The sequence below is a fragment of the Gossypium arboreum genome, chromosome 3, assembly GCF_025698485.1.
Source record: "Gossypium arboreum isolate Shixiya-1 chromosome 3, ASM2569848v2, whole genome shotgun sequence".
NCBI lineage: Eukaryota > Viridiplantae > Streptophyta > Magnoliopsida > Malvales > Malvaceae > Gossypium > Gossypium arboreum.
Window position 1 is genome coordinate 128,221,039 of NC_069072.1, and position 11,893 is coordinate 128,232,931.

At 33.9% G+C, this 11,893-nt stretch overlaps 1 protein-coding gene across 1 annotated transcript; it reads left to right on the forward strand.

Annotated features, from left to right (window-relative positions):
• The first annotated feature begins 322 nt into the window (after positions 1-322).
• LOC108475861 (GRAS family protein RAM1-like) lies at positions 323-1,997 on the forward strand. Its single transcript, XM_017777831.2, has one exon. It carries the CDS (start codon positions 506-508, stop codon positions 1,880-1,882), a length of 1,377 nt encoding a protein of 458 aa, XP_017633320.2. The 5' UTR covers positions 323-505; the 3' UTR covers positions 1,883-1,997.
• Positions 1,998-11,893: the final 9,896 nt, after the last annotated feature.

Genomic DNA, 11,893 nt, shown 5'->3' on the forward strand with positions numbered 1-11,893 from the left:
TTTTATTTCCTCGTTGTTTTTTGTCAACTTTCATGGCATCTTTCAAGCACCTCCGAGCTACCCAATGACTCCAAGCAAGAAATATTTCATAGTTTTTCTAAAGCATAAATATCTCAAATATTCTCTTTTTTTTCTCTTACGAAAATCAAAATGTTTTCTTGATTCAACACATTAGTTCTTGAGAAATACAATGGGATCTCAAATCCAATTCTAAATAAATTTAATTAAAAAATTTAACCATTATTTAAAATTAGATAAAAATATGCTTTTAAAAATCTAATTTAACTCGATTTTCCAACTCAATTTCCATTCAAAAATATCTCTCTCTCTTGTTTTATTACACTTTTGTTCCTTTCACATGTAACGACTGAAGGGAATTTTCATAAGTTTTTTCCATGATATACATATTCTTTCCCCCCATAAAAGCCTAGCATCCGCATGCCATAAAATCTTATATTCTTCATCTCTTTGATCTTTGTTTCTTAATCTCAATTTCTCCTTTGAAATGGTGATGGAAGATAGAGATGAAGAGGAGGAGCATTTGAATCTCAGCCTGGCCATTGTGACAGATCCTAATGGGGAAAACAGTAGAAAAAGGAAGAGAAAATTACTTAATGTTTGCAACCCTCTGAACCCATCACTTGAAGGGTATTTTGAAGGGAAAATATTTAAGCTTCTTCAAGTGAGGGAAGAGATGTTAAAGCTTGACCACAAGAGATCAAAAGGCTTGGCTGAAAACGGGAAAGGTCTTCACTTAATCCATTCCTTGCTCATCATTGCTACTTCAGTTGATAAGTACAATATGAACTCAGCCTTGGAGAATCTCATCCAACTCTATCCCACCGTGTCATTAATGGGAGACTCAGTGCAACGAGTTGTTGCTCACTTTGCTGATGGTTTATTTGCTAGGATTTTAACCCCAAAATCCCCTTTTTACGACATGGTCATGAAGGAACCTAGTACTGAACAACAGTTTCTAGCTTTCACCAGTCTTTATAGGGTCTCCCCTTATTACCAATTCGCTCATTTCACTGCTAACCAAGTCATCATCGAAGCTTTTGAGAAAGACCAAGAGACAAACAACAATAGAGCCTTGCATGTTATTGATTTTAACGTCTCTTATGGCTTTCAATGGCCTTCTCTCATCCAATCCCTTTCACAAAGTGGCAAAAGGGTATCCCTTCGACTTACAGGCTATGGCAGAAGCTTAGAAGAACTGCAAGAAACTGAGGCTCGATTAGTGAGCTTCGCCAAAGGGTTTTGCAACCTGGTCTTTGAATTCCAAGGCCTGTTGAGATCATCATCCAAGCTGATCATCAACCAAAGGGAAAAGAAGAATGAAACAGTTGCTGTGAATTTAGTTTTTCATTTGAGCAACTTTATGGAAATGTCCAAGACATTAAAATCAGTTCATTCACTTAAACCTTCCATTGTTATCCTAGTGGAGCAAGAAGGTAATCCAAGAGTAAGAAACTTCTTATCCAGATTCATGGAATCTTTGCATTACTTTGCTGCCATGTTTGATTCATTGGATGATTGCCTCCCACAAGAGAGCACTGAGAGGCTAAGTATTGAGAGAAACCATCTGGGGAAAGAGATCAAAGCCATGATTAACAGTGAGAACTTAGATGAAGAAAATAAAGGAACATGGAAAAACATGATCGAAAGGCATGGATTTGGAGGGATGAAACTGAGCTCAAAGTGTTTGATACAAGCAAAACTTTTGTTGAAAGTTAGGACCCATAATTACTGCCCCCTTCCATGTGAAGGAGAGAATATTAATGGTGGGTTTAGAGTATTTCAAAGGGATGAAGGGAAGGCTCTTTCATTAGGGTGGCAAGATAGGTGCTTGCTAACAGCTTCTGCATGGCAATGTGTATGATACATCTAAGTTCACTATTTTTTTTTCTTTTTTGTTTTCTAACACATTCTTATCTGTTTATAACATTTGGATGAGTTTTAGTTTAATTGGTATAAGTATTATTATCGATATAGAAGGACGTGAGTTTGAGTATACTGAAGTACATTATCTTTAATTTCAAAATTGTTAAAAAAAAAACATTAATTATTTGTAACAAAATTAATCAATAAATTGAAAGTAATTCCCTTTATCTTCTTTACCTTGAGTAAATTTAAAAAGAATGATAATTTTTATTTTAAGAACTCGTATATACTTAAATAAAAACAAATTATTATCACATACACCATTAGTAGACAATTTCATCAACTCGAATTCATGATGTGAATATCCTTAATTAATGAACCAATCGCAGAATTCCCATATAACTAAAATTTGATCCGTCATTAGGTAGGTAAAGACTTGGAAATTCGTTGGTCTTTAAATACCATAGCCGACCACCATTTGTATTTGATTAATAAAATTGCTACCTAGGGCATATTTCTTTTATGTTGAAATATTCAACTTTGTTGTTGAAGAACTTTCCAATTTTTTATTTTTGAGTTTTATTAATTTTAACTTTTTTATTTTCCATCCTCCACTTTTCTAATTTTTTTGCCAATGATTCTTAAGAATTTGGAAATCGGTGATGCATAAGAAAGATTATAGCATTTCTATGATTCCCAAAAACAGTACTTTGTTAATTACTTTTTGTCAAAATTTCGAAATTTTAAAACTTAAAATTTAATATTTAATTACAATGTGTTAAAATAATCAAAAATTATTTTTATTTTTGAGTGAATAAAATTAAAATTTGTACGAGGAATCAAAATTCATAGATTGAATTGGTATAGAAGTGTTATTATAAATAAATAAATAAATAAATAAATAAATAAAGAAGAAGAAAGATTTAAGGCCAAATAAAGAGATGGGCCTTCTCAATTAATTAGCTCAATCATACAATTTATTTTATTGTACGTTCCAAATCTGAATGTGGCATTCTATGGAAATTTATTCTATTTGAGCAATGGTTTATTGTCATTAGAAAGCCCAAGGTCTCTCTATTTTAAATCACCATTAATCAACCATAAAAGGGCCAAATGTAAACATTAAACAAAATTAGCTCAAATCAAATGCTTAATCCAAAATCTAGTCTAGTTCAATTACTGATCAATTTAATGAGTGTTGATTTCACTATAAATCGAATTAAAGGAAAATTTACCTTGATGATTAAACAAAATTATTCCTTCCTGGACCAAATTCAATTTCATTAATTCCTGTGAATACAATGTTGCTCATCACTATCTATCAATTAATTTTTTAAAATAAAAGAAATAAACTTAATCTATTTCTAGGAATACAAATTTATTTTTATTGAATTCGATCATCACTAAAGGTTCTATTATGCAGAGGATTAGAAAATTAGTTTAAAGTGGATCTACAATTTTTTTTTAAAAATTTATAAAAGACTCATTGAATTCAATTTATTAGAAAAATTGTAATTTTAAAAATTATTTAGAAACATATTGTAGTTTTTTATATAATTTTTTCCCTAAAATTACCTCCTTACAACACGGTTTCAAATATATATATATATATATATATATATATATTTGTGATGGTAAAATAGATGTCAAAATCAAGTGAAATCTCCATGTTAGGTGGTAGTTTCACCTAGCTTTGAGACATGTTTCTGATATGAAAAAATTAAATTTAAAAGTGTCTCCTTACACAGTGGTTTCAAGTTATTAAAAAATAATAATAATAATTTCACCCGGCTTTTACACGTGTTGTTTCTTATAAAAATATACCTCTTTACACGACAGTTTCAAGATATAAAAAAGAAAAATTTCACCTGTTTATATAAAAAGTAAATATATATATATTTTATTTTGAAAGTACCCAATTATATTGAGGTTTCAACATATATAATATTTATTTCTAAAATTTCCCTACACAGCGATTTTAAAATAATAAAAATACTTTTATTTCTAAAATAGTTTGATTAAAAGGGCGATTTCAGACCCTTACTCGGCAGTTAATTGAAGCATCCATCAGGCAAAAAAACACACATTTTAAAATTTTTTATCTAATCCGCTCCTAATTCATTTTTTTTGTTTTTGAAAAAAATATTTAAACTCATACTATTTTTAAAGAAGATGAACCTTCAATCATTAGATCACAACTTACATTTTATTTTTTAAAAAGTTTTAATTGATGATGATGTCAAATAATATTATGCCTATTTTGTATTATTTCAATTTAATATTATAGTTTATTTTTATTTTAGCTCCAAATTTCTATATTGATTTTAATAGGATTATGTATTAATTCAATGTTTAATAGAACTTTTAATTAAATATTAAATCTATTTTTTTAAAATGGAAAATTAAATTCAAGTAGTGAAGTTTTAAGACTTTATTAATATTCATAATAAATATGAATTGTTTTTGGTTTCTTATACCACTGTTAAAAGAAATAACTTCTCTATGTAATAAATATATTTATTAGCAAAAGAGTTCGTTCTTGTTGATCAGAAATGTCATCGAAAAATTTGATCTAGTTCAGCGATCGAGGAGATAGCGGAGGGGACACTAATGAAGATCGTATCACAAACAAAGTTCGTATCAAAAAGACAATTGATGATGCTATTGAGAACATGGTAGTAGATCTAAGCCCGAAGGCCGAGGTCTCTTGGAAGTATAAGCTCCTGAGGGGGAAAGCGAATGGGCCATCGTTAAATTTTGGTATCATCAATGAAGAGGATTTGGTCTTTGTTGAGGGAGATATTTTGAGATCCACTGTAAATGGGATTCTAGCCATCAATTTTTCTGACCGAATCAAGGATTGGCTTGTTAAGGACATGGAGGGTATTACATAACCGAATTTCCAATTCATGGAGACCCTCTCAACCATTTCACCTTATGGATGTCGAAAACAGGTGTAAGACCCAATTTTGGCCCAGGCCCATACACATACAAAAACTAAAAAATGAAACAAAAATATTAAATATCCATTTACAAAACCCGGCCCAAAATACTGGCCCAAAATACAAGCCAAGTTACAAATGGCCCAACAACAATAGGCCCAGACTTGGAAACCCTAGGGTTTCCATCTGTTTCGCGCCGCAGCAATGGCCACCAACAGCCTCCACGTACCATGCATGACCCCCAATTCGCGCATTATTCGCCCCACATCCGTGCGCTCCGCTCCCATGTCTTCACGGCCTACAACACGAGTAAGAAAATGGCCTTAAACCGCTTGTACTTGGCTATAAAAGCTTTCAAATTTTGATTTTTAAAGGGTGGTTTTTTTTTCCCTTTTTTTTAGAGAAATTGTATACGAAATACACACATAAATCAGTAGAAAGCAACCAAAGAATATTTTCAAAGGTGATTATTTACTGCAACTTTATTTTGTTTCTTCTTTTTTCTATTTTTTTCCCGTTCCCATTCGGGTCCACATACGAAAATATAAAAAAGAAGGGGGAGGGGAACTCACCGTCGCGGAGAAGCCTCTGAAGTCAAAGTTTGGCTCAAAATGGTGGTGGAGTCGTTTCTCTTTGGTCTTCGAAGAAGAGAAAAAAGAGGGGAAAGTGAGAGAGAAGAGGGAAACTCAAAACTTTAGGGTTTTTTTTTACTACAACTAAACTACAAGAAGAACGCCAAGGAAGTCGAGACTCGACGCGGCCGGGCCAAACTGGTATTTCTTGAAAGTCTTTGCTCTGTTCTCGTTATACGACAACAAGCAAAGAGGGGCAGCTGTACAAGCCCATTTAGGCCCGAACCAACCCACTAAGCCCACTAAACCCAAACACAAAACCCAATCTGAACAAACCTACCCAAAACTAAGACCCATTACAACTTTTAACCCAAACCCACTAACCCAATACCTAAAAGAAACCCTAGCCTAACCACCCATACCGTCTGCCACCGTCTGTCACATCCACCGCCACTGCCTGACACCAGCACCGCCCACTTTTTCTACAAGAAAGACAGAGCAGTTATTAATATGCAAGTTGTAAAGAAATATGACTATAAAAAGCCATGTTAAAAACCGAATCAGGGGGTTAATTTTTGGGGGTTTTTTCTTTTTGTTGAAAGAAGAGATTATAAATAAAAACAACAGGTTATCAAACACTAAAAAACAGAATAGAAACACAACCATAGCATCCAAGAATTCAAGCATATAAAACAATTAAAAAGCAGCCAGCAGTTGAAGAGGGAATTGATTCGTTGCTAAGGTTCTTTTTATCTATATATTTCTCATTTTTAACTCTATTCATTCCTATCTATATACGTATATTTAAAAAATAATAATAATAAAAAGAAAAGGGCACCTTTTTTGGAATTCACGCGGTGGCCGGCGAAGGCGACCGGCAGGGGTGTACGGCGGCCCACTCGCCGGATTCCTGCTCCGACTAGAGGGCGAGAGGGAGAGAATGAGAGAGCTGCTGAGTTTTTTTTGAAAAAGGATGAAGGAAGTGATTTTTTGTCTCAAAAATTTGGCTTTTATAGCATGGTAAAACGACACCGTTTCAGGGTGTCCCGAAGAGCCCCAAAATGAAGTCGTTTTGGTGTAAAACGGGTCGGCCCGACCCAATAAGAAGGATCCGCGTGTTTAAGGCCCAAATGGGCTATTTCCCTTTTTAGTCCTCCTGTTTTTCTGGTACATTTCAATCTGACCCTATAACTACTTTATATTCTTGAAATTTACCCACACAATTTTGATCGGATCGCATTTCAGTCCTATATTGATGAGCTGTGCATCGGATTTAGGGATAATTACCAGGTTAACCCTGATTTCTTCATGCGATTTCTATTTTAACTCCTAGCAGTTGCTGATTTTCGTGATTTTTACCCTGTAGTTTTACTATGATTTTATTTCAGTCCCTGACCTCTTATTTTAGATAGTTTTGTTAAATATTATGTTTAATTATTTTGCATATGATTTATTTTAGGTTTTACACATAATATATGTTTTAAAATTTTATTATTATTATGTATATTTCAATTTATACATGTATATACCTTTATACCTTTAATATCATCATTTATAATATATATGTGTATCATGTATATATATCTATCATTTTAATATTGTATTTTATATGTTATGTATACATCTTTGATACTATATTATATACATTTTTATACTATCTTACATATATACTTTTAATAACTATATTATGTATATACTATTACTATATATCTATTTATGTATATACTTATAGTTGTTTTTTTAATATTATTATTACTCCTAATATATATTTTATGTATACATATTTAAATATTATATTATGCACATATTTTTAATAACACGTTATATACATATTATTATATTTATATCTATTTTTATCCTTATTATATTTGTTATTAATATTAACATGTGTTTTATTATATGTATACATCCTTAATGAATATATGTATATGTTTATATAATGTCATTAATATTATTATTATTATTATTATTATTATTATTAGTATTATAGGTACTACATTATTATTATCATCTTTTATGTTACCCTCCTATCAAAATTATTAATATTATCGTTCTCGTTATCATTATCATTTTATTTTGTCATTTTTATATTTATTTATTTATTTATTAATTTACTTGCGTATTCGATCATTTCATTTTCCTCATGCGCTTGTTTACTAGCCTCGTTATTGTTTCTCCTTTCATAATTGCTCGTATTATTATGTTTGACATTGTCACGCTTATTATTACGCATTAACATCATAACTTGCTTGTATATTTTACTATAAATCACATCATGTTCATATTCGACACCTTAGAATAATTTTTTCATAAAAGCGATCTTCCGTCTTCGGTAATTCGAGACGATCGTGCCCTAACTTACTGGGTTTCGATTTTTCTCATCTTACCTAAATAACGGAATATTCTTTTAAATCATAATACGAGTTTTGAAATAAATATTCTCGGAGGTACGAGGTGTTGTGCCTTAACTTACCGGGTATGACATTTTGTCACCTCGAAATAAGAATTTATTTTAAAATAAAGGAAATATTTGGGGTTTGAGAATTCGAGGAAACGTGCCCTAACTTACTGGATTTCGATTTCTCTCGTTAACTCTAAATAATCGAATACCCTTTTAATAAATACGCTAATTTTATATAAAAGGCAAGCTCGCTCTCAAAAATTCAAGATGACGTGTCCTAACTTACTGGATGTGACATTTTATATTTTGAGACGAGAAGGTCTTTAACACTTGAGCATTTTTATAAAGAAGGATCGTATTTCAAAAGCCTTTCAAGTTTTCAATCTTCGATCTTAAGACACCAATTAATCAGCTAGGTACCAATTTTTGGGCGTGTCGAGGGTGCTAATCCTTCCTCGTACGTAACTGACTCCCGAACCGGTTTTTTATTTTCGCAGACCAAAATAGTCGTTTTGAAAAAATTATTTATTTATTAAAAACTACCATGTTTTGAGGTGATCCAATCAAACCCTATTAAAAATGATTTGTGGCGACTCCCGTTCTTCATTTTTAAATCCAAGTCGATCTCTGTTTTTTAAAAAAAAAATGGTTACGACAGCTTGGCGACTCCACTGGGGACACCACATAAGAGAGTCAAGTCACAAGTTGATTAACTTTTGTCTTTTTATCGAAAATTAAAAATTTGGTTTTGAAATACGATCCTTTCATTGCATTTCATTAGCTATTTTTTGTGGTTTATGATACAATACCTGCTGCGTTGGTTCGAGTCTTTAAATAGTCTTGCATATTGCATTGCATGACCGCTGTGGTCACACCCCTTTAAGTGGGAGTGAGAAACTACTCCTTCGTGAGGTTTTCACCTCCGTGCAGGATAGTGGATCGCTTTCGGGATACATCTATACCTATGTCTTCGTGAGATTTTCATCTCCATGCAGCCATAGGGAAATGTATTCCCCTGAACTGAACTCAGTCTGTGTGAGCCTATAATGGGTGAAGATCGAGGAATCTGCTGGTTCAGGTACCTTTACTCTAGAACCAAACCCCATGTAGCGAGCCTTAAGAACCCACCCTAGGTAGAGCCACTCCGAAACCCTAGTGGTTACCTGAGCAAGTGCTATATTTATCATTCTTTGTTTGCTTTGAACTGCGTATAAAATACTGACTTGCTTTACTTTGATTGTATTTGCATGGCATTTTCATCACAAAAGGTGTTGATTCGCATTCAGTTCCTAAATAGATAGTTTATCATGGAAAAAGGGTTTTTTGATAAAGTAGAAGACAACGCGGCTGTCCGGATATGGGCTGAGGCAACACAACAAGAGAAAGGTGATAGTCTTACCGAGGGGTACGTTTCAGAGTTATGAAATTTTACTCGGATCAGCGTAACTCAGAATAATCTCCAAGAGATGAAAAAAATTTGGGGTCAGTGGGATGACGAGGTCAAACAGCTCTTCTATTGTCATTACGGTGATTTACCTTATCTGCTCGATGTCAAGGTAGATGAACATCTGTTTTGAGCCCTTGCCCAATATTGGAATTCTGCTTACAGTTGCTTCACTTTTGGGAAAGTAGATTTGGTACCTACTATAGAAGAATACACGACCTTACTCCATTGCCCCAAGATTCAGGTTGACAAAATTTATTCCAAACCTGTTAACGTCCTAGCATTTTCAAAAAAGCTGATGAACATCACAGGGATGAGCGAACAGTGGGTGACAACCCGAATCAAACAAAAAGGAGATTGTAAATGCATTCCTTGGAGGAACCTGAGAGATTTAACCTTAGCGTACCCCGACGTGAAGAAAAGGGTACATGTCTTCGCCTTGAGCATTTATGGACTGGTCATCTTCCCCAAAGCTTTGGGGCATGTAGACGAGGCTGTTTCCGACCTTTTTGACAGGCTTAGTAAAGGAACCACACCTGTACCCGCAATCTTGGCTGAAACTTTCAGATCATTGAATGCTTGTAGAAGAGCAGGTGAAGGGAGATTTATTGGATATGCACAGCTCTTGTTATTCTGGTTCCACAGCCATTTTTGGAAAGTGGAAAAAGTCTCGTATCGTATCTTTTCTGAAAATTACTCTCCACTGAAAGAGTTAGTGGCTACACCGAGGTGAGATGATGTTACAGAAGAAAATTGGATGACGGTTCTCCAAAATTTGCAAGAAGAAGACGTTGAATGGAGAGCCCCGTGGATGGTTCCTGATGAAATATTATACCGATGCGGAGATTTCGATTGGGTTCCCTTGTTAGGAGTATAGGGAGCCGTCGGATATGCTTCTTTGCTTGCATTAAGACAGTACAGATCCAGACAGTCTACACCACCAACATACGGGTTAGCCCAGTGCGAGTTCCTGTTCACAGGGAATAATTACAAAAAGAAAGTTCGCGAAATATAAAATTCCTAGAAACAGACTCGTAGAATGAAGAAGTTTACTGCCAATCCCATGACTACTCCTGAGTACGACCGATGGTGAAATCAGAGGATTAACGACAACATCCCTACATTAGATCAAGGGAATCCTCAGTCGATAGAAGAACACTTGAAAGTAATCCCATCTGAGCTAGAAATCATCAGGCAAGATTTCGAGAGAAAGAGTCTAGAGCTAGAAAAAAGGATCGAGCAGTTGAAAGAAGAAAAGATGCAGTTAGGGTTAGATGTCGATGTCCAGAAACTAGAAGCTGAAAGACTCAGAAAAGGGAAAAACAAGGCTGAAGAAGACTTGGACAGTTTGAAAACGGACTATAAGAAGATGAGTAGATAAATGAAAACCGTTGGGTTAGGAAAAACATCGGAACAGTGGCGACAGGAAGTTAAAGAAGAACAAAGCAAAGCCAACCAATGGGAAGAAAAATTCCGGGATGCTCAAGCTCGAGAAGGTGCTCTGAAAAGAAGTTTGGTAGAAAGCCAGAATGAGAAAGAAGGGTTAAAGATTCGGGTATCAAAGTTAGAGAGGTCCTTGTATCAGTGTCGCTCGCGTAACTCCGTAGTCGAGTTGAAAGCTAGTCAGAACAGAATCGAAGAATTAAAAGAGAATATAGAAGAACTCAAAACAGCACTGCAAAATTGTGAACTTCAGATAGAACTCCTCGAGGTAAATAACGAGCGATGGAAGGAGCATGTGACACCCCTAATGTGACCCTAGTCGGGAAGTGGTTTCGGGACCACAAAATCGAGTCATAAAAATAATTAACCGTCATATTTGATGCTTATTATATGTATATATGCATGTGTGAAAATTTCATATTTGAATTTTGTTAATTGTAAGTGAATTTTATTAAATAGGACTTATGTGAGAAAGTTTAGAAATGTGCTAGGCAAATGTAAAGTGGCCTATTAATGCATGTTATAAAAATGAAGGGTTTGCATGTCAAATTACCCAAAATTTGAGCTAGTGGCCGCCATGCTATGGGGTAAAACATATTATAAACCTTTGTGTTAATATGTTGTGGGAAGAATAATAAAAAATGAGGGAGTGGGAGGAGAAACCAAAGTTGTTTAATCCTTGCTCCCCCATTTTGCCGTGACTTGAGGAAGGAAGAAGAGAGGAGTTCTCTTGCTTGATGTTCGGCTTGAAGGAGGTTTGGAAGAGGTAAGTACCTTGAAATTCTTGGAAAATTATGTATAAAGAAGGTGGTTAGTTCAAGTTCTAATCATTCAATGGCTTGTTTATTTTGTTAAGTTCGTTTCAAGGTTTGATCAAATTATGGTTATATTTGACATGGTTGGTTTATCTTGTTATGCTTGTTATATGATAGGTATGATTTGTGTTTTGGTGATGTGTTTGTGATGTTGATTATATGATTCGAAAATGAGATATGTTAATGATGAAATATAATCGGCCATGGAAGTAGCTCATTTTGGAAGTATGATTTGTGGTATATTTTTTTTGTGGTTGATTATAAAATTTGGCTTAAGTGAGGTAATTGGTAAAAGATGTGTTTATGATATAATACATATGCTTTCATAAGCTAAGTTATGTATATGTGATATCTTGCATATTGGTTGTTAAGGTAAGGTTTGAGATATTAAC